Below are 22579 nucleotides of genomic sequence, written 5' to 3'. Positions count from 1 at the left end.
TGTAACATTTTACAACACGTCTAGTTGTCTTGAATGCAGCCTCGCAACTTTTCAAAGTACGAGGACGAAAAGGTACCAGGAAAAATAAATATGAATTTAAACAACAATAACAACAATACTAATAACTATTACTATAATAACTTATTCAAATACACATTTTCTTTTATTTTCCTCTCTTTTTTCTTTTCTTTCCTCTGCTGTTCTTACTTACGTCCTTTTAATCTTCACCAACAGCTTTACGTCACACTTTCTTCCGCACAAATTACAAGCAGCCACATTTAGAAACAGGACATTTTTTATTTCATCTCTTTTCTTTCAATAAAGAGCCACAAACAATACAAACACAGAGAACAATGAAAATAAAGTGCAAAGTCCTTTGGTGCCAACTTTGAAAAACAGAGAACTCACATTAGGGTGTTCAGCTGTTTCTCTGTGGTCTCTTCATTCTACATAGTAAAACAAAAATTTCATTGACATTTGAGAGATTCATTAAAGTAAAACTAATCTGTGAGAATCTGTGGGGCAGAAGACAAAGACAGTGTGATGCCAGGTGAACCAGTTTCATCAAGGAATATTGTTTATAGATATAAATCTGCTCTATCAAGATATGACCTGAAAAGGGCTGGTAACTATTATCATCCAGCACACTGTCTTTATTTTCTGTTATACCAATTCTACATTTACTCATGAACATATAGATTTCTCCTTGATGCAGAAATGTACACACTTATGACCAGCATCGTCGAGCCATTACAGCCTTTACTATACATTTTCTTCATGGTTTTAGAACATCAACAAACAGTACAAACAGTAAGAAACTTGATGGTGTCTATACTCTAAACACGCTTTCTTCATGCAACATCCTTCATATGATCCATTGCGTCTGTGTCTGGTACCATTTTGTTCATGGCGTGTGCTTTTGTACACCAACATGACGTACATCCATGTAGTGACCAGCAGTGGCTCAGTTGGTGAAGATTGACAGTGATAACCCTGACGTCACGGGTTGGGTTTCCACAGGATTCAGTCAACACGCACCGTGTGTGGTCACGGACGTGGACGGCGCAGCAGTCAATGCCTGTTGTGAGACTAGAGTGCAGTCATGGTGCTATGTGTTCCCTAACGACGGAGTTTCGTGTATGGTGACCACGGTGGAGCCGCTGGTGGTGCTGAACTGCTCTAAGTGGTTCTCCTCCACGCTGGTCAGCTCCGCTCTGGGCAGATGGAAGCTGTTCTCTGAGGCCGGGTTGGAATTGGGGATGCTGCTCGACACGGAGCTGACTCCCAGGGTGCTTAGCGGCACGCTGCTATGAACTGTGGACTGTGACATCTTCGGACGAGGTTTGGTGCTCCCCCCCAGGACCCTGGATGCATGGGTCCACCTGGACACAATGAGACCATGTTAGAATAGATCTCACATCGCTCATATCTAGCAGGACATTGTTTTTAAATATTTGAAAGCCTTCTAGTCTGATTTTGCTCGTAGGCCTTTTACTTCAGTGGAAAAATTACAAAAGATACCAAACACATCTGTCATCGAAAAATTAGAAGAAGGAAAAGAAAATGAAATAGGAAAGAAAACAACAGTAAAACAAAACTGAATAAAATAATCCATATATATTAAAATACTTTTGGCATGTGTTGCCCTAATATGAATCTTAATTTACACGTGTTACTGTGCTCTATTCTTATTCATCATTTTGTGACCCCTTAAATTAATGACACAACCCCATGGTGGGTCCCGACCCCCAGCTTTACAGTGGCAAAACATTACAGAGCGCATTTACTTGCATTTGTCACACCTACGGTAATAAGAGACAGGAGGTACCTTTTTACGAGCATTTTTCCATTTTACGAAACATAATGATTGACAGCTGTAGTTACTAGTGACTTTTCACTTTGAAACTTTACACACAACACACTTGTCATCTTGTCGTATATGAGGAATTGTTATGACTTACACATACAAACATAATAGAAAGTAGATATAACCAGCTGAAACTGTGAGAAGTACACAATAAGATGCTTCATAATAATAATAATAATAATAATTTAGAATTCAAAGTAAAATTCATCACATAAATGAACTGACAAGGTTTATTCTACTCTTGACTTGATAGTTTTGGTAAATTTTGTGTATAGTATTGGACTTTAATTTTAATTAAGAATCAATTCCCTCATATCTGCTCAGGAAATGTTTTTATATTGATTGTTACTGCTTTCAAACTTTTTCTGCCATATGTTCTTCTCCTAGACTTTATTTGGCCTTCTTTAGATTTAGAGACATGAGGGATGAAACATCATGGATCAGTAGAGTCCAAAGTGTCCAACTTGCTGGTCAATACAACCCAAGGTGTCATGAGATAAATCCGAGGGGTTGGAGGATGATTTAAAAAACACAACAAAACAAAAACAGCCACATGTGCCTACGACTTTTCTCTGAACTTTCAGACTAAACAGTCTAAAAGTGGAACAGCCCTCTTTGGTGGTACTGTTTTCATGTGAGTGGTGTGAAGAGGACTGTTTACCTTTAAAAGGTTACATATCAAAACATATATAAATCAATATAATGATGTGATTACCGATTTAACAAAATGGGTGATGTTTATTTAATTTTGTTTGGTCTCACGGATGGAGCCTAATGAAAAGATCATAACAAAAAAGCTGTCGATTGTTCCTCCGATAAAAATAGCATGGTTGGTATTGTACTGCTCGTGACATTCAGAGGGCAGGAATTGTGGTGTCAAACAGGAATGTGGCTTTACCTGTTGTACGTCTTCAGGATGATCAGTAGAATGGCGAGAATGATGATGATACCTATGACGATGATAGCTATCATAGCCCCAGAACCTGACAGACACAGAAAGAGGAGGAATGAGTCATTTAAGAGTTGAAGCTTAGTTTATTCGTCCCTTCTAAAATTTGCATTTGCACTCAGGCTCCACGTGATGCAGCTTATTTTGTGTACACTCCCGAAGAAGTGAGCGATGCTTAGCAACGAGATTACTCACAGGCAAGGGGGACATTAAATTATGTTTCATGTTTTATTAAATGCACGAGTGCCGCTCCCATGCAAGGCTGCATGATGCAATAGGTTGTTATTTAAGAGGCTTGGCTTGTCATATAATGTTTTTTTAACTAAAGTTCCTGGAGAGGATTCGGCTCTGATGGTGGACATTACAAACACCTCATATGGATGTCTTATTAATATGCAACTGAAGAAGACAAAACACAAACACGAACGCAATGTGGGGTATCCTTACTCTGGATGAGGATTTGTTCTTTGGACTTTGTGACGGTGGTGTTTGAAAGTGGAGTAGTGTTGGTCACAGGTGAGACAGTTGAGGCTTGCATCTTCAGCAATAACCTACAAAGACAAAAAAGAAAGAAGCCACTTTAGTCAAATAAATACTCAAGTTAAACACGAGGATCAAGGACTAGAATAGTGCCCAACGGTCCCCTTTGATTCAATCAACTTGTATCAAAATGCAAATACTCAGTCCCATAAATATTGTGTTTTTTTCCATAGAGGTTTCAGTATCATTTCATGAGAAATTCACAAAAATGTACAAAATGAAAATGAAATCTTAAAGAAGGTGAAAAAAAAAATCCTGGGTCCACCCCCTAGATCAAATCTTCTCCAAAGGTTAACCCCACCCTTCCACCATGTTTTTAATGTTTTGGTTGAGTAGTTTTTTCATAATCCTGCTAACAGACAGACAAACAGTAATGAAAACATAACCTCCTTGGCGAAGGCAAGAGCAAGCAATCATATTACAGATTAAACAATCAGATTTTCTTCGTCCTATCTCTTAATAACAAAAAAAGAAAGAAGAAACAAAAAATATGATACAGATCCGCACCAAGATTTGATGGGTTCTTCCCTGACCCATTCCGCATGTTTCCATCAAGTTTCATGGTAGTCTGTAGAGTAGTATTTGCGTAATCCCGCCAATTATCAGTCAAACACAGACAAAAACGTAACCTCCTTGGTGGAGGTAATGAGGTAATGAGGAAACGAGAATGATTGATTTGAAGACAAACATAGCTGTGCGACACCACTCTGACACGTAGCAGAGGGAGAGGCACCGATAATTAAGGTCCTATAGAAACCACATGAATGAGGAGCCTCACCAGAAGATCATGTATGAAACAATAATCATTACTGACATCACCACCATAGAGTGGATGTGCAGGACCAATTACAGCTGGCGTTACAGTTTATACTGCACACTAGGTAGGGTTTTTAATAGGTTTGTGGCCTAAGGTAGAAGGAGATGAATTATGCAGCTGGTGTTACTTGTACATGAAGTTCAACTCTGGTGATTATGCAGAAAGTTTGAAGTTAGTGGCTTTTGTAGTAGTTGTAGATCAGGTGAAAATTTCAAGATTTCAGAGTCTATGAGAACATGGTGGTAACACAAGGGGAAGTTGGCCCTTTCTAACAGCCGGTTGAAGAAGTGGGCTGCTGTATTCAACATGACAGAGTGAGCCTGGAGAAGGATTCCCGCTCCCCAGGCCTGGGTAAGCCGGTCAGGTTCAGGCAGGTCAAAGGCCTGATAACATGTTTAATGGATGACTCATGAAATTATCCATCTTGAACAATGCAGCGCGTGTTCTCTGATGTTGTAATCTGGATCTACAGCTAATCTGCTGTGTTGCAATCGTTATGAGTCATGCGGGTCTCCTCTCACGTTATGGAGGATCCCTGATATTCAACAGGAAACGACCTGTACAGAGCTGTAGGTCAGGGCTGTCCCTGTAACTGATACTTCTTGCATGCAAATAGACGGGAAGTCATGCAAACTTCCCATAAAATGAATATACAGGCGGTCACTTCGTGTTCAATGTCTACATGTGTTTATATTTTGATTTCCACTGAGTCTAGAAAGGTCACCGGCCATTTCTCATGTGCCAGAACTGTACAAGCGTAGTTATGGGAGTTCCTCATCCTCTTTTTCACGTGGCGTGACGTTAAATAAATTGCAGAAGCACATAATTATATTTAATTATACGACCTGATTGCTCAACTTAGAATCACAATTTACCACTGAAATAATCTTTTTTTGCTTCTATGTGTTCGTTACTCATTTAAAAGCTTCAGTGACTAACCCTGGAATCATGCAGGGTGTAGACTTGGTGCTGTCAGAGAAATGAAAGGCTTTGCATTTATGGTGGACGCCTGATTTGGTTATTAGGCATTAAAACAAATTACAACTAGAATATTCCTCCGCCGAGGCCCAACGCTCCCCTTAAAATGAATCAAGCTGCATGGTTTAGGGAAAACGGTGAAAATGTTGAAAAACACCTGATCTCGCAATGCCAAAATGGAATGTCCTCTTCCCTGACCCATAAGGCATCCTTCCACTAAGGTTCATGGTAATCCGTTCAGTTTTAAGATGTATGACATGACAGTTGGCCAACATTGACGAATCCATCCTCCCCAAAAGTGAACATCTAAATTGCTCCCCTGGTGGCTGGTTTCAGTACATGTCACCAATCCCGAACTCCATGTTAGCGGATGGCTACACTTCAAATAGTTTTGATGTATTTTCAAGTGCTATTTTTTCGATAATACACTGATACTGACTCTGGCTCCAAACAACGTAAACTGCGCAAGATAGCGGTCCCCATATTTGCGATATTTTGGCTTCATTTATGCACAGCGGGAGGAAGAGGAGACATGTCGGCCATCTTATTGCTGTTAATTGTTGCTAGTAAGTGGACTTTGCTTCATTCCAACAGAGCGGTTTCCCCCTTTTTTCAAGTATTTATGCTAAGCTTAGCTAACCTGCTTGAATGTTGAATAATTCTTCTAAAATCATGCTTCCCTTTGTGTTAAATGCTTTTAAATATCCTCTCTACTAGAATAATATGAGATTAAATTTCTTTTTCAGACTCCTCTTTCAATGATAATCACGATATTGTGTTTAACATGTAATTGACTCAGCCATTAATGGAGCGTAAAGGTGTACATTTCACCTATAGACTCGTTGTGAAGGGACCTTTTTACAACCTCATCCATGGATTTTGACTGGACAATCAAAGCCAGTACTCGCCCGTCATGCGTAATGCACATCTTATCCGGCTTCCTTCTCTACAGCAAATATTACAGAACCAACTCTCCCTGTGTTGACACACTATTAAGCACAGAGATTAGCACCGACATATATCAGGTTTGCTGTTTGCAAAGGTGACAGCTCCTGATAAGTGGCCAACTGATCTGTATGAGGTTGATAACACCCTTGCTTTGGTTACTGCGTGCTGGGGCAATGCCATGCTTAAAGGGCTCTGCACAATACGGACAATATGGTGGGAAGTGATGTGTATTCATTTACTGTACAGTTATCAGCTTAAATGTACCAAATGTACAGTCAGTTAATATGAAGATGTAGAGGTTTAACAGGAGAAACTGTATCAATTCAACAACCTGAGATTGTGCTATGACAACAATGCAGCACTGATGCCTCTGAATCACTTTCATCTCCAAACAAAAACTGTCCTGTCCAGCACAACAGGATTCTGACAAGGATTATGTGTGTGTGCCAGCCAGGTGAGCGTATGATCGGAGTGAGATTTGTTTTCAAAGCCTTACCACGTTCAAACAAAACAAATTGCTGCAGGAGCAATGCGGTAAAATGTCCGATTAAATATTTAATAGATAAATGCTCTGGTTAGAAAATTGTAGAGATGCTTGAGATGTAAGTAGCTGTAGCCCCGGCAAAGGCAGACGTCATATTAGGGATAGGTGGGTGTGTCGACTCTCACGGAACAGCGTGTTCTGACAGAAGTGGGTAATTCATCCAGTTGACTCTAGCTCATATTTTTAGGCGTAGCTTTGGTGTGGTACACGTCAATTAAGGATCGGGTTACCCTTACCTTACCCCACCCCCAGTACAGTTAACACACCTTGTATTTTGTAATGCCACAGATTAAAATATAGAGAATCTTCTCACCTTGCTGGCAAACTACATTATTACGTACAAAATATTTCTGCTGGTGAGCAAAGGTGGGCATCGATACTTTCTTGCACAAATCTACACAAAGAGCTGGTTCAGCACGCAAAAGACGACTGTTGAAGATGGAGTCTGACGTCTAAACCAGCCAAAAGAAAGAACCACTCTACTCTATGGAAGCTCTAACCTCTGAGAAAACACACCAGGGAGGGACTGGCGGTGTATCAATGTCTCATCTTATTTAATTTCACTCCACAAATTGCTTTAAAAAGAACAACACGCTCTGTGGTTTGTTAAAAATGTAGCGCCAGACTCAATAGCTAATTTGCATATTAACCAAACAAAGTAGCATCATTAACCTTTAGTTACTGACTTAGATACAGGAAGCGGTGGAGTCACGTTCTTTACTTTCACAATGAGGGAAGGAAGAAGTACCAGGGAAATTGAAATATGACAGTAAAGCCTGATGGCTTCGTTGATAATGGCAGGCAGTAACTTCTAAAGGTGAGAAAGAACTGGTACCAACATCGATATGGGAAATGCAGATTTAAACGCAGGATATTGATATTGTAATGTAACAGCACTGACCAAGAAGTCAGACATATTGATTATTAATTAGCAGTATTGTACAGACGTAGAATATTGTAAATTTGATATATGTGTAGTTGCTATGTTTCTATCAATTAGCAGAGTAGAATGAATGTGGTGAATGTGACTTTATTCTTAAATCATTCATTTGTTTACATGTATGTTTATTTAGATTATATACATATTGACATTTATACATAAATATACATATTTATACATATTCTATTGGATCTTCTGGTTAAGTTATAATTTGAATAAATTATTATTTTCTAATTTAGCTTTACTTTTTGGAGGGAAAGGGATTTGTAGCTCAAAGTAGTCTCATTACTTTTCTCTGATGTCTGTATCTTCTTCACTGTAATAACGTCGGTTTGTTGTTCTAGGAGACACAGCTCTTCACCTGCACTGCGGATTCAATATCCTCTCTTCCACCCTCAGTAAACAAATCATTTATTGGTTTGTTCAGAGAGTCGAGAGAGCAGAAACAATTTAGTTTCCTCTTTTTTTTCTCTCTCTATATGAGGAAACACCAGACAAAGCTGTTTAGTGGCTCAACTATTTCCCCCCTCCGCACGTTTTTTCTCTCCACACATCAGAAAACATGGTCTCCTGTTCGTAAACACGTTCAAAGCCGGACCTTCGCCGAATGACGTTTGGAGTCAATATTTGAGCAGTCAATTTGAAACAGGTTAATAAGACACAGAGGGGACAATTACTTCAGCCCTGCCTGGGAGAATAGGCACGCATGCAGAGAGGTAGTCTGTATCACATATCTGCGTATTTGCATCCCATACGCTAATACTTGTTTTCCAGATGTCACATTAAAGAGACATTTAAGTACGTCTTTTATCAACCTCAGTCAATCACTGAGGGATTTGCAGCAGCACTCACAGTGCTTGGCACCATATGCATCGGCCTGTTGATGGAGTGACATTAGAGATTAACTAATAAAGCGTGTGTTGTAAAACTGTGATACATCCCAACTGAGTCTCAACTTGTGTGAAAGTGACTTTTGGAAGAAGTTGTGTTGATTCCTGGACTAATGTCGGGTTAAAGTAAATCCTGCATTGCCCCTGACAGATTTACAAATATCCTGATGATTATTTCAATGCACAACTATTATCAATAATCAAACACCTAAACTCAATTCCAACTAAAATGGCACATACCTTGAACCAAGGCCTCACAGTACCCTTAAGAATCCACATTTGAATTCACTAGATTTTTATTTGGAGACAAAAGTGATGGGACAGGTGTACTTCAGCAGCCAATCAGATTTCAGCTGGAGCTAGTGTCCCCTGGTCCCACCCCTGGATTTGCCCCTGGATATAAAACTCCCTGGTGGAGTTAAAAGAATGAATTTTTAAAATGAAAACGAAATCCACTTTGTCATTAAAGGTTCGAGACAGTGTGTTTGCACAGCAGCTTAGGTTAGAATGTGTTCCTCCTGTGGTTAGGGATGACATATGGATATTTATAGAAAAGGCAACAAAATAAAAGTGCTGTGGTGAGAACGGACAAATGTGCCATTCTTCATGTCAGCAACATGTTGGGTGTAAAACAGAGTGACAAGCGTCTGTTGCGATACAAAAGAAGAAACAAAGTTGGTGTGCTGGTATGTATGGTGCAATGTGCTTTGTAAGGCTTTCATATTTTCAAACAATGCTTATCAGCGTTAAAACGATAACATAAGAAGCTGCATGTTTACCAACGACTGAGGGAGATTATTTTCTTTTTCATGGGAAAGTGGGCAGTCCATTCAGACGTCTCAGACAGGGTTGGGCTGTGATGAACCCTGTATCTGGTGGCTTACAAAACCTTTAAAGGAATCCTTTTTTCATTAAAATGAGATCTTATCATATCATTAAACCTGCGTAGTTATGGCCAAATAGGGGATTTAGTGAGGGCACAGTGACTCTTTAACGACAGTGCATCCTGGAAACTTTAGGGTTTCTCTATAATTTTTCAAGTCCCGACCTCAAAGTGCCTTGAGGTAATGTATGATATGATTTGGCGATATACAATTAAAAATTGTTTGCTTGTGCCAAATTTCAAGAAGTTCATTCAAAGTGTCCCTGAGACGTCATTTTCACAATATTGGGAAAGACAGAAAGCCTAAAGTGAAGGAGGCATTTAAATAACAACTTATTACTTTATCTATCTCAAACTGACACATTTTACAGTGATCCAAACTGTATTTTTAGCCAAATGTTTGAGCATTTGTGCAGCTCAGTGAGTCCCTGTAGCCTAATTTAATGAGTAAAACACATAGAAGAACAAATCATTTTTCTATTTTTACAGAGAGAAATCTGCCAATTGTCAGTTATCAGCTTTAACAGAGCTAAGAGCCTAAAACAACCATCCTTCTGTCTACGTAACATGCAAACATAAACTGTTTAGCTTTGAATTACAGTAATGACACTGTACAAACAGCAGTCATATTTTCCTATTACGTCAAGGCTACTGATGACAGGGGTGATTAGAGCAACCGCGCCATCAGACAGTCTGTTATCATTAAGAGATACACACACACACGGATACTGTCGGGATCTGGAATTGACTTAAATCTGGGTCGGTCCACATGGTTCACACAGTAAGAAGAGGTTTATTAATCCGCGGGCTCTTTGGAATGTGAGCTATTCCCTTTCACTTGCGACTCACCTGCCATGTTGTCTAGAGGAGCATACGTTCTCACACACACACACACACACACACACACACACACACACCCTGACACAACCACATTGCAGTGACACACATTCATAGGCACCTCTGAAAAGTGACTCAAGTGTAGAGGGAAACTCACATAGGCAGGCATTAACCTTGTGACTTACCTAACCGTCTCCTCTTTGATTTCAGCCCAAGCCTTCTTCAGACGGGACCCTGAGCAGCGTGGCGCCCCCCCCCCCTCCCTCAGCTGACTGAAGGGGGCATAGTCCACTGGTGGAGGGCCGACAGTCAGAGCAGGTCTGGGGAGGGAGGAGAGGAGTGTGTGAGCTGCTCCGGGGGAGGAATGTAAAGTCCCAGGTGCTGCTGAAGTCCCACAGGTAAAAAACAGAAGGGTTCAAAAAACAAGCAGGGATTCCTCTGTACCTGTGTATGTGTGTGTGGTGTCTGTGGGAATCAGAGTGTTTATGTGAAGAGGAGGAGGAGGAGGAGGAGGTTGAGGAGGAAAAGGAGGAGGCTCCACGCTCGTACACTCGCTGCTCCTCGCTCAGAGTAATAATCTCAGGCAGCTGGTTTTTCAGGTCCTTCCGCCAGGCCCTTAGGCGTGCCATGCACACCGCCGCCGATCAAAGGGCTGCCTGCGCCGCTCGGCCCCTCACCATGACTACTGCCTCTCAAAATCCGTTCGTCTGCATCTGATAGGATGTCTCGCCTGGAGCTCCCAGGATGTGTCACTGTGCGTTCAGTCAAAAAAAGACTCAACTAACTCCAAAAAATAATTTAATCCAGTGGATATGCTACACTTCTGGGTTTGTGTGTGCGTGTGTGTCACTAAAATGAAAAACAATCCAATCATTACCTCCTATTGATGGAGATGAATAATGTGTGTGCATGTTTTGTGTTATTCTGTGGACAAAGCATGTGGTTTCAATGTTATCACAAATCCCTTAAGGTATTTAAAACTGCGTTTTATCCGTGTGGTTGATGATTAACTGTGAATTACAGTGCACTCGTTCAAAGGGCACTGGGTGTGTAAAAAAGATACAGTTTGTGTGAAAGTTTTTCTCCTGAACAAACACAACTGTTCTCACTGGTAATATTTTGCTCATCTTTCCAACTGTCCTAGTATCTGTGCCATTCTTCGTCTGTAGCACCCAGGCTCCTGTGACACACTTGCCCCGGTAGTCTTTCCCCACACAGTGTGAACAAGTCGTCAGGATCGGGCCTCATGTTACCTCCCGGGGCTGGGTGGTGCCCACGACTACAAAGCAAGTCAGTGTTGTGGCTTTGTGAGAAAGTGTAACCAGACTTCATGTGTTTAGAGACGCACAGTGCTCAGCTGGGCCCAATGGGCTGAAAGGGCTGTTTACAGGCTTCGCACTTGCACAGGAACAGGTGTCCCCTGTGGTTCCTTGTGGTGGAAGACCATTGCTTAAGTCTGAATGCTGAGGGTCAGGTTTCATAAAGAAGAATACATCTTTCACAATGGCTTCCTGGCATTGTGTTGGCTTCAGTCCAGTATGAATGTGGTACAGTAAACAACCGTGTGCTAAAATATCCAGGTAGGGTTAAACAACAGGTGGTTCACCCAAGAACTTTTTGGGTTGGGGGAAGAACCCACTCAAATTTTGTTTACAATTTCTCTAACTTTGCAAGATAGTCACACGAGATATTTATGATATTTCTTTTATGTTTGTTGGTTCATATCCAAATAAGAACCCATGTGGTTTTATGAGGGATTTGTTGGTCCTTGGCGGAGCTATACACTCTGAGTGCCCTTCTAGTTTATATGAGGTAATAAATCAGCTTGATTTATCCCTGAAAACGCCATTTTGTATTAATCAGTGAGTGTTACCTTCAAAACATTACTCATAACACATGTTCAGAACTGCTTTTAATGTGTGATTAATGATTTGTGCTGTATATTTCTAGTTATTTACTTTTATTGGCTTTTCTTGGTATGTGAGGTTAAGGAAGTATTTTTTCCATGTGTTTTTATTGTTTTTAACTTATATTAAATGTCTTTGAGCATTTGTTAAACGCACTACATGACCAAAATCCATCCATCCATCCATCCATCCATCCATTATCTATACCGCTTAACCTTTGAGGGTCATGGGGGCTGTAGCAGAGCCAAATTATTATCATTATTATTATTACTAGTAGTCTTTGGTTTTGTTCATCCTATCTGGCTTTTAGATTAGTTAATTGTCATTTTCTAGATTAATTTTCTTTGGCAAGCTTGGTAAGTTAAGTCTGGCTTGCACAGTGAAGGGTGAAAGGTTTCCCTTAGAAAGGATGGAAAAGTATCAGCATTTCGTACGTTTTACCAACAGTTTCACAATCATGTCAAGTTTTATTGTGAAAGTAACAGTACAATAGTCTAAAAATAATCATATATTCTAGTATTTTGAATCAATGAGGTGTAAAGTTTGAGTCTACACAAATCAATTTATATGTACAACTTATATTCTTTACCTGTCTGGTTAAATGATTCTGCGATTAGCTGTGTGAAGCTGTATCTAAGTACAGCACATGTTGATTCAACTATATGTGTCTGCTTTTAAGGATCCACTTTACTAAGGACCTGACTGTATTGTTAGCTCAAGACTAATGCATCACTTTAAATTCCTGCAAGAGAGACGTTGGTGCTGTGTGATCCTGGTGAGCACCGTTCTAAAAGGAATCTGGAGGCACTGGCCCCATTAACACCCTGGAGGACCACGATAACCTGATCTGCTGAGGTGCAGACGTGTCGTCACGTTCAACAGTGAGGGGCATTGTGAGGAGGAATTCCCCCATCTGCTCTCCAGGAAGAGTGGGCTTTTTGTGTCATGGAGAAGAAGGCACAGGGTGATACAGAGCAGGCCTCATCTCACAGCCGTTAATCAGTCCTCTGTACCTGAAATACTCTGACAGTGCTCCATGGTTTTGACCTGTGTAGATCATTTAACAGGGACACAGGTAACATTTATGATCATGGATCATGTTGGACACACAGACAAAATCATTAAGCATGACTTGCAAAAATTCTAAGCTTAAAGTTGAAACCAAGGTTATATGTATCTTTCAGCACGTAGACAGATACTTTTTCCATTGCGGGCGAACCTGCGCTTGCAAAACATCTTTTTGTGCAATCTGAGCCGAGAGTGTGCTACTGTTTTGCCTTTGTTTTTTCTCTCCTCACGCAATAATGAAACGCAGCTTGTCAGGGGGAAATGGATGAGAGAGATCTATTGTTACAGGATTCACGAGCAGTCGTCGGTTCTGTATGACTGACACGAGGAAACTGCAGCCGTGAAATTCAAAAGGCGGCTGAAAAGCAGGTCAGCGTCGCGTTGCCTCACAGGCACCTCATCTTTATGTTATAGATGTCATGTGTGGCTCACTCAACGAGTCAGAAATTGGTAACAATGGCAGCGTCTCTGGTTAATAGAGGCTATTAACTGAACCTTGCTGTTATTGTCTTTAACATTGAAACAAGACCGGACAAAACTTTAACCCTAACATGAGGAGCCTTTTCTTGCCCTATTTTTCCAAGAGACTTTCATTTGCTAGCTCAAACAAAGATGGCAGCTGGAAGTATTATCTCTGCTTTCATAATACAACATACAAAGTATAAAAGGTTTTATGTCGTATGAAAATATTAAATACTGGAAAATAACGTACATACATAACAGATTTAGATACAACCTGATGGTAAAGCCTATAGCAACAAGTCTATAATTGTTTAACTTCAGATGGCCAAAGGATTCAGCTTCAAGTGTTTTAAAGAACTTCTGATAGAAAAAAAAGATCCATTTCTTAGCAAATATTTTTTTATGCACTCAGAACATTAATTGTAGGCAAATAAATCTACATTTAAAGCCAATGTGGACATTGTTGATCGAGATTTTGTTTCCACTTTTTTCTTCTCGAAAGCCCTAAAATAAACCACACGAAACATGGCTTTTAAGAATAAGTCTTTATGTATATTGTATGTGAAACAAAGGACTATTATACTACACAAATAGAAGCAGATACTGTAAGAGACAGAGACCATCTCTGAGAAGTAAATACAGACCATGAAAATACAGATACCGGTATTATAGAACTGTAAATTATTGCTTGTTTTGCTACTTTGTTTTCTGGAATTCTACAATACAAGATACAATATTCATATTTCAACAGAAACAGTACAACAGTGACAAAGTGTAGTATTGACCTTTTTAGTAGACGTTCCCCGAAAGTAAAAGAAACCTTCAAACAGAGTCCATGTCGAACTGTTGAACACAACACAATGACAGTTGGTTTTGATCGAGCAGGACTTATTGTTACACTTTTTTACGTCATATTTTTTCCCATTACAACATTGCAAAGAGAAGCTGTAACAAACCGCACACTGGGACTGGCCTCAGCAACAAAAAAACTTGGCATATGTACATAAATATACATTTTCATTTCCTCTGTGACCAAAATGCACCCAGTTTGAAACACCACGACCAGAGTAAAAAAACCTCCACAAGTGTCCCACTGCTTCCTCTTTCTCATAATCCACCTCAGCAGCTCCACCAATCTGCCGTCTGCATCAATAACCACGACAGCTTTACTGTAGTGCCAATAAAACTGCACTCTGCCAACAGGATGAATCTCAAAGAACTGTTTAACTCTCTCAGAAGATAAGATTATGTTTTTTCTTGTGGACAAACACAAAAACAAAGACATTGATTTTGTTCTGCAGTGTCATCCTGCCTCGTTTTCAGCCTCCTACTGTGCTGCGTCTCTGCACGTTTTCCAGTAGCACACTTTCATATATATATCCAAAAAGGCCTGAAATTCTCCAAGGTTCACGCTAGCAAAAAGGAAGTGGAGTGTATCACTCACTGCAATATGCTGGTGAAAAGGCTAACCAGGTGTTCAGCTTGAGATAAAAAGAAAAAACACGAAAGAAACAAGAAATTCAATGTGCTTCCTACTTTGTCTCAAGAAAGACAATTCATGTCAAGGAAACGAAACACTGACGATAAAGTGCTCACATGCAGATGGACTTTTGCAAAATAAAACAGCAAAAAAGTTCGATTTCATGCTGCCTAATGACAAACAAGGTTTAGACTCACTGCTGACACCCACAAATCCCTGTTAGAAACATTTGTTCCTGTTGCTTCTAAAGCACAGAATGATTTCATCAAAAGAGTAGTTGAAGCACATTAAGCTGATAAAGGACTGAAGGGAGAATTGCACAATAAAAGAAGAAAAGGAAGTAAGAAAGTTATGATTTTTTTTTAGGGGAATTAGTTTGAGTTTGTGCCAAAAAAAACATAAAAAGTGGAAAAGGAGTTTTTTCGATATAAAATAAAAATGCAATAAAGTAATTGCAGATGTGTTGGGAAAATGTGATTTCTCTCAGATTAACAAATATACATTAGTGTCTTTAAGAAAAAAAATCATTGTATGAGTGAATGCTTTGGTTGATATCTCATGAGGCTACCCTAATATTCCCTTTTCTCAGCAAAATGCTTCCAGGTAAACTACAAAATCTATAAGGACTATTTCCACAAATCGACACCACGCTCAGCTATTTACAGAGAAAAGCAGCGCAGTAGTAATCAGGCGCGCAGCAGTAGACGCTTGAGAGCCCCGCAATTGCTTGGAGATATCGAGAGATACTCAGTGCAAAAAAAGCAGTAGGTTTCAGAAGAAAAAACCTGACACATAGAAAGTGGGTTTGATCAAACGACATAACCAAAACATTAAAGATATGAAATTCAACAAACGGAATCAGAGAGAAAAACAAACAAACAACCTCTCTAAAACCCTTGAAGGAAATGAGGGGGGGGATTAACTGTCTCTGATCCATCAAATCCCCCAAAAAGCGACAAATGCAAATTTGCCTCCATGCCAAAGACTGAACCGTCAATCATACAAAAAACCCATTAAGCTTTTTCCCCCCAAAGACGTCACTTTTAAACTCTGCGTGGGGATATGCACTTGCGTCAGAAGCGTCACACCATTTATTTCCCTGTCATCACAAACGACAATAAAAATTAAAAAAACACCTCAGCTCCTCATCTACGGAAATAAGTAAGCATGCAAAAAGTGTTGGGGTATAAAATACATAGTAAGAATACACATCTAGTAGTTTAGCAAAAAACAACACCTCTCCAAATAAAATAAAAAAGACAAAAAGCGAAAAAACGAGCGACAAAAGAAAAAAACAACCACCACAACGTTGTTAGTCACATATGGCGCTTCGTGCTGTGTGATGTTAAATAGGTTCCTTTTTCTCGATATATCTTGTAGTACTTGTGTTTCTGTACGTATTTTTTTCTAATATAGTATATACATGCAGACGAGTGGGAACATCACACACTCAATCTTGATGTAAGCTGAAGAGACAAACCAGATATGAAAATGGATGAAAAAGAAAAATAACAGACACACATATATGCATTTTATATATATATTGAACACATATATATATATATATAAGACACAATACATTTTTTTTAAACAAAAGGAGAAAAAAAAAAGAAAAATATCTTTGTTAGCGAAAAAAAAATGGCCGTGAAGCTAAGGGAGAGGTACGGCTTGCCAGCTAACTAACCAGCAAGCTACTGAGCAGGACTAGCAATGAGAGCTGAGTGTGTGTGATAAGTGACAGGTGCCTACAGTGGGACAGGTATTTCGACCCCTCATGCTGAAAACGAGGAGGGTTGGTGGGGTGGAGGCAAGCGTGCCCGCCACTCCCCACGCTGTCCGCAGAATGTGATGAGTGTGTGTGTGGTTCTCATCCATCCCCTTCAGGCCGCCTCATTCCATCGCCACGCTCCCCACAAACACCGTTGTTGAGCAATGTTTGTTGGTTTTGTTTTTGCTTGTAGTTGAACTGAAATGAGGGGCATCGACGCTCTCTGTGAGTGCAGAGACAAGAGAGAGAGGGCAGGTGTGTTGCGGAATTCAAGGGTGCGGTCAGGGGGCCGCGCCGGTGTCATGGGGGGAGGCCTCTCTAGTTGAAGACTTTGGGCGGCCCGTCAGGACGTCTGGTCTGGACGATCTGCTGCTTTGGCCGCGCCGCCTCGTCCTCCTCTGTCTCGCTCTCGCACACGTGGACAACCACGCTGGGGGTGGACTCTGTCCCCGCGTGGAGCTCATACTTCTCACCTGTGGGAGGGGGGGTAAGGGATGGAAAGAGTGAAAGGAAGAGCGAGTGTTACCAAGGAAATATTTGTTTATGTAACCTTTCCCAAAGACCAAAAGTCCCCTTATGACACCACATTTAAATTCACTGATCCGATATTTTATTTTATTTCATAAATATCAGTCCCCTAAACACTTCCATTGAGATCCATGAAATATTAAGAAATGAACAAAATTGTGGAAAAATGGCCAATCTCACAATGTTACAGTAAAAGAGAAATTCTTGATTCGGATCTGCACCAAAATGTAATGTTAATGTTTTTTTTCCTGACCCATACAGCATCCTCTCACCAAGTTTGGTGGTAATCCCTCCAGTGGTGTTCCAGTAATCTTACTAACTAACAGAGAGACCGACTAACAAACAAACAAACAGACGAAAACATGACCTACTTGGCTGAGGTAAAAAAAAAAATGTTATTGTATTAAAAAAACATGCTGCAGCTGCTGTATTTGAAATAATATGAATATGCAATTTAGTGTTTACTACTGAGAATTTCATTCAGAGAATTTTTACAGGTCAAATTAATCTGCTGTATTTTTTCTGCCTCGGTAATTCTTCAACACTCGGGTGGAAAGACATGGATTCAAGAGAAAACAAAAAAAGGCTCTTCCTCAGCAAAGTGCCGCCATTTGTCCAGATGCCAAACTCAGCGGACTTGGACCGAAGACATACACTTGAGAGATTGTATCTCAGTTGCCATGGAGATGAGATCAGACAGCTGGCAGACAGCAGGAAATTGGTCGAGTGGCTTTTTCACAGCGCTGCCAAACACAGAGACGGACGGTGAATAGGGTCCTGCTGTTACCGCAGGGAGTTGATAGAGGGAGTCAGCGCACTGTGCTGCAGCCCAGAGCCGATCTGATTTCAGATGCCAGGATTTGAGCCCAGCAACAAAGCCATTTCCTGATGCCTTGTGTTGCTATGGTGACAACAGAACCTGATGAGCGTGGTCCAGACTGTGTGTGTGTGTGTGTGTGTGTGTTGCGTGTGTGTATGCAGGAAGTTAAATCGTGTTTTTGATGATAAGAAAGAAAAGATAATAGTGTTCAAGTGAATACAGACTTAACAGTTCTGTTTTCCATTTCATCAGTATGAGTGTGCCCACATACACAGACATGGAAAGACATTGTGGACACACCGTTCTATGTGTGGCTGGGTGACATTTCATAAAGGTTGCTGCAATCTAAAATCTTGTGGACAAAGGCAGACAGAGGCGCCATTACTGAGCGGAAAAGCTGCCGGAGAACGAGGCAGAAGGGGAAGATGTTGAAATTTTCCAAATCTAACAGCGTTGGGCTGAGCTGCCTACACATTTAACACACTCGCTAAAATTGTAATGGGGCATGAACTGCTAAATGATCCATCTGTGGTGCAGAGAAACTGATCTGCAACCGTTATATCTATTTGTGGGCTTGTGTTTCTTCATAGAGATGGCAGTCCCCTCGTACACTGTTTACAATAATATTAGTACATTTAAACAGTGAACATCGCAGTAATCTCACAAACAGCAATATGTCCTTGATTTTATACAGGGGTGAACAAAAAAAACTAACTTTTAATTTCTTGCCTGGATCCAATTTTTTTCCGGCAAACAAAACATCTGTTGCTTGAAGAGTTAATAAGTTGTAGCTAAAATTCTAGCTGTCTGTAGCTGACTAATGCATTTTAAGAATATAATCTTATATAACAAAAGGTCTTAGATATACATATGGTTGCTTTATGCTGTACATAACATTATACTAAACATCAGGCTAATGCTAACAGTTCCAAAGAAATCCATGCAGGTGACAAAAAAGAAACTACTACTTTTTTGTATTGCAGGGTAGCAACGCAGTCCTAAATCTATATATTTAAGTATAATAAAAAACAAGATTTAACTGTTATTTTTGGTTTTGATTTTAAATAAACAATGTTATCTGAGTGTAAACCATCTCAAAATGAAGAAAGACGAGGACGATGCCGTTAAAGTTAGCCTATGAACTCTGAAACTAGGATTATCTAGACTGTTAGAGGTGTGTGTTCTTTGGCCATATGAGTAACGCATTGGTTAACACTGGTAATAGCTAGTTAGCTGGCATGCTAATGATTGCATCTTAAGTTGGAGAAAACAAAAAAACACAGTTCAACCAATTCCTTAGATTTTGGCTCATGTGGTTTTGGAATAAGGATAAAAAAAGCTTCTAAACATAAAAGCCATTTTTCACATGTTGAGAAAACGTTGACCTATTGTGCTGATGATTAATCAACCGCTGTTTAACAGAGGGATTCAAAGAATGGTGAATTATATTTTGCAGACCCCTGCACAGACACACTAAGTGGCTTTGATGCGTATTTCCTTTCAGATGTCAGACTGCAGCAAGTCTAGGTTAAGCACCCTGGACACTGACGTATGGTGGCCAGCACAGTGGAGATGATTTATGGGCTTCAAGCTGCTTTTTGTCTGACCAGGATCTCATGCACAGTAACACTGCAGAAGGAAATTCTATGATCAAAGCCCATTTCATTTAGAGACATTGATTTCAAAATTCCCCATAATTAAATGATAAAGGCATGTGATAGCAGAAAAAGGTACATTAGATGCAAGGCTGACTCACAAGCTGAAAAAAGTCAAGAATGAATCGGGGACAATTGGACAAGGTGCTCGCCAATTCCTTTGTCCTAATTGCTTCCTAGAAACATCGTCTCTCTATAACACCCTGCTGAGGAGCGAGAAATGATTTCCTGTTTGTATCTGGGTTGCTGCCCTGAGATGAATCACTCAAATTACCTCAGCGTTGTACCTGCTGGTGCACACGGCTGCGTATTAAATGTGTGAACACGCTGCACGAGCTTATTGAGCTGAAATTAGCGAGCACTGACCAGGTCCTAGCTTGGCTACTGCACACAGCAGGTCGTAGTTGATGACGGGTGTCGCGTCCTCGCTCTGGCTCCAGCCCACGGGTGGCGAGGCAGGCGGGGAGATCAGAAACTGTTTGACGGGCTGGGGAGGGGCCAGGTACGACTTGTCAATGTTATCATCGCCATTCTGGACCTATTGGAGAGAAGTCCACAGTTGATGAGTGCTGCAAATTGGTGATCGGGTGAATGTAGCCATAAATTCATCTGGAAGAATATTGCTTGTATTTGAACTTTCCTCTGAACATCAGTTTCACTCATTCAATATAATGGATATTATGCCTGTGCAAAGTGACAATATCCTGGATCTCTGTATGAGAAGATAACAGTTCTTACCTTTTAAAACACTAGTGCAGACCTTTGCAAATTGACTCTGATTGGATGAGGATCTTTTTATAAATGTAATCCTGATACTTTAGAGCCAGAAAAGCACATTAGGTTTGTAGTCATGGATTCTGTCTTTTAGTCTCCAATCGTACGCTCCTTCCTCTGAGGAGATTTGGGCTTTTGATAGCTGCCAATTGCCATAATTATCTGCCTGAGCTGTAAAATCTTTAATCCTCTTATATGAAAAAAGTACAGAGGTGGAATCAATTATTAGATGACTCGTGGCAATTTGACATTTACCGTCTGGGCAAAAACCAGGTTCAATTGGGTGAGAACACATCCTGGTTATTAGCTTTTTTTAAGTGATTTTCAGTCACACTATGTCAACGTGTTTTTTCTTTAGACATTAAACTGCAGCCATTTAAATGCTGTTGAATCACTGGCTATATGGAACCAGATTATATTTGCATTTTAACCAAAACGACTCTTTTCACCTACAGATTAGAAAAATCCAGGCCTCATCTATTAAGGAGCTTTTTGTAGGTGTTTGTGAAATGTATATAGAAACATCCTTACATGAAGAATTCATGTGATCAGTTATGAGTGATGGCTTGTAACAGGAGAATTAAGGAAGCCGTCAGATGTGGCTCAGAGAAGACAGGATCCCAAAAACTGTTTTTGTCCTAGTTCTGTGTGTGCACGTTGGACAGAATGATGCATAGGGCGTTAACTGTCTATGTAAATAAGCAGTGCTCTTATGGTCCGTGTCTCAGGCCCCCTGGCTGCCCTTTCCCAGACCTCTTAGCTCACACTCACTTGGGCAAAGTAGAGTTTCAGCTTCTGGCCGTTGAATTCTGTCTCGTGTAGCTCAATGCGAGCGCGGGCAGCAACCTCTGGGGTGCCGAAGTTGATCCGGACTCTCCGGAAGCTTTTGAACATCTGGAATGACGTCTGTTCGTCATAGATCCTAAACAACGCCTCGAATCTCTCCTGCAGAAGACAAAGACATACAAATGTACACATGTCATTTTTGATTTATATCTATGCATCCATCACTTAACTATTCACTATCTATACTTTGAGGGTCTCGGAGGGGAGCTAGAGCCAATCCCAGGTGACATTGTGCCAGTGTATAGAGACAACCATTCACAACTCACATTCACACCTACTAAGAGTGTCCAATCAACCTCCGACTAACTTTTCAAAACACAAACATGCTCAATATACAGTGAGAAAATAGTAAAAGCCAATAGCAGTTTTGCTTAATAGATACTTAAGATGATTAATCTTAATTGATTTACTTCACATTAATCTTCTAATCTTCTAATCAACTAATTGTTTAAACAGTAGCTCCACGGAAAAGTAGCTGCCTTCTGGTAAAATGTCCACTGGAGCAGCTTAGTTAATAATCTTCTATTAAATGATTTGGTACTGTGTATAAATATTGCATTCAAATGCAATTTTCTAAATTGTCAATAAGTTAATTTTCTGTAAATATCCAACAACTTGTTAAGCCTTATGAGACAAATTGTGATTTGTGAATATGGGCTATACAAATCAAATTTGATTGATTGATTGAACACAAACTTTAGGTTAAGTTAAAATTCCCTGACCCCTCAGTCTGTGCAGCAGACTTGACTCGAACTGCTCAACAACCAATTCATTTGCAATAGAGTTATTGAGGGGAAATTAGATTTTCAGCGTCCTCTCATTTCCTTGCAATCTCCTCTCATGCTGTCCGTCTCACTCCTCCTTCTTTTTTAATCCTCACCTAATTCTCCCCTGTGTCTGATCACTGCCCTCTCTACTCCGCACGCATCAGACTTTGTTTTTAACTGCACCCATGTGATATATTCCCACATTTCCTACGTGTTTCAGTCGGCCCTCTCTGTGGGCAACAAATTGGCCTCCTCAGCTGTGAACTCAATCAAGCGGCTCAGTAGGAGGGTGGAAGGAAAAATGAAACAGG

General features: G+C 40.3%; 2 protein-coding genes across 3 annotated transcripts in view; both read right to left on the bottom strand.

The window, feature by feature from the left end:
* Positions 1 to 277: 277 nt before the first annotated feature.
* LOC118115989 (non-compact myelin associated protein) lies at positions 278 to 10813 on the bottom strand. The gene is made up of 4 exons (XM_035167263.2): positions 10379 to 10813; positions 3264 to 3367; positions 2766 to 2850; positions 278 to 1382 (listed from the first exon to the last, which is right to left on the bottom strand). Exons 2-4 carry the CDS (start codon positions 3352 to 3354, stop codon positions 1109 to 1111), a joined length of 450 nt encoding a protein of 149 aa, XP_035023154.1. The 5' UTR covers positions 3355 to 3367; positions 10379 to 10813; the 3' UTR covers positions 278 to 1108.
* Positions 10814 to 14160: 3347 nt separating this feature from the next.
* The window catches only part of rcan3 (regulator of calcineurin 3), a 46962-nt gene continuing 38543 nt past the window's right edge, over positions 14161 to 22579 (bottom strand). For both annotated transcript variants that reach the window (XM_035168949.2, XM_035168950.2), the window contains 3 exons: positions 21427 to 21600; positions 20248 to 20419; positions 14161 to 17351 (listed from right to left, as the gene is read on the bottom strand). In XM_035168949.2, coding sequence (XP_035024840.1) covers positions 17197 to 17351; positions 20248 to 20419; positions 21427 to 21600 — 501 coding nt within the window. In that variant the 3' untranslated portion in view covers positions 14161 to 17196. The remainder of the gene's footprint in view (positions 17352 to 20247; positions 20420 to 21426; positions 21601 to 22579) is intronic.

This window comes from Hippoglossus stenolepis, chromosome 10 (genome assembly GCF_022539355.2).
Source record: "Hippoglossus stenolepis isolate QCI-W04-F060 chromosome 10, HSTE1.2, whole genome shotgun sequence".
In the NCBI taxonomy this organism is placed as follows: domain Eukaryota; kingdom Metazoa; phylum Chordata; class Actinopteri; order Pleuronectiformes; family Pleuronectidae; genus Hippoglossus; species Hippoglossus stenolepis.
This window is presented reverse-complemented; position numbering and strand designations above follow the sequence as displayed.

What these genes read in the sequence shown, in the direction of transcription:
- LOC118115989 (XM_035167263.2), bottom strand. Translation starts at nt 3,354, where the DNA reads ATGCAAGCCTCAACTGTCTCACCTGTGACCAACACTACTCCACTTTCA. An exon ending in AGAACAAATCCTCATCCAGA is followed by an intron (nt 2,851 to 3,263) that starts GTAAGGATACCC and finishes TGTGTCTGTCAG; the next exon opens with GTTCTGGGGCTATGATAGCT. An exon ending in ATCCTGAAGACGTACAACAG is followed by an intron (nt 1,383 to 2,765) that starts GTAAAGCCACAT and finishes CATTGTGTCCAG; the next exon opens with GTGGACCCATGCATCCAGGG.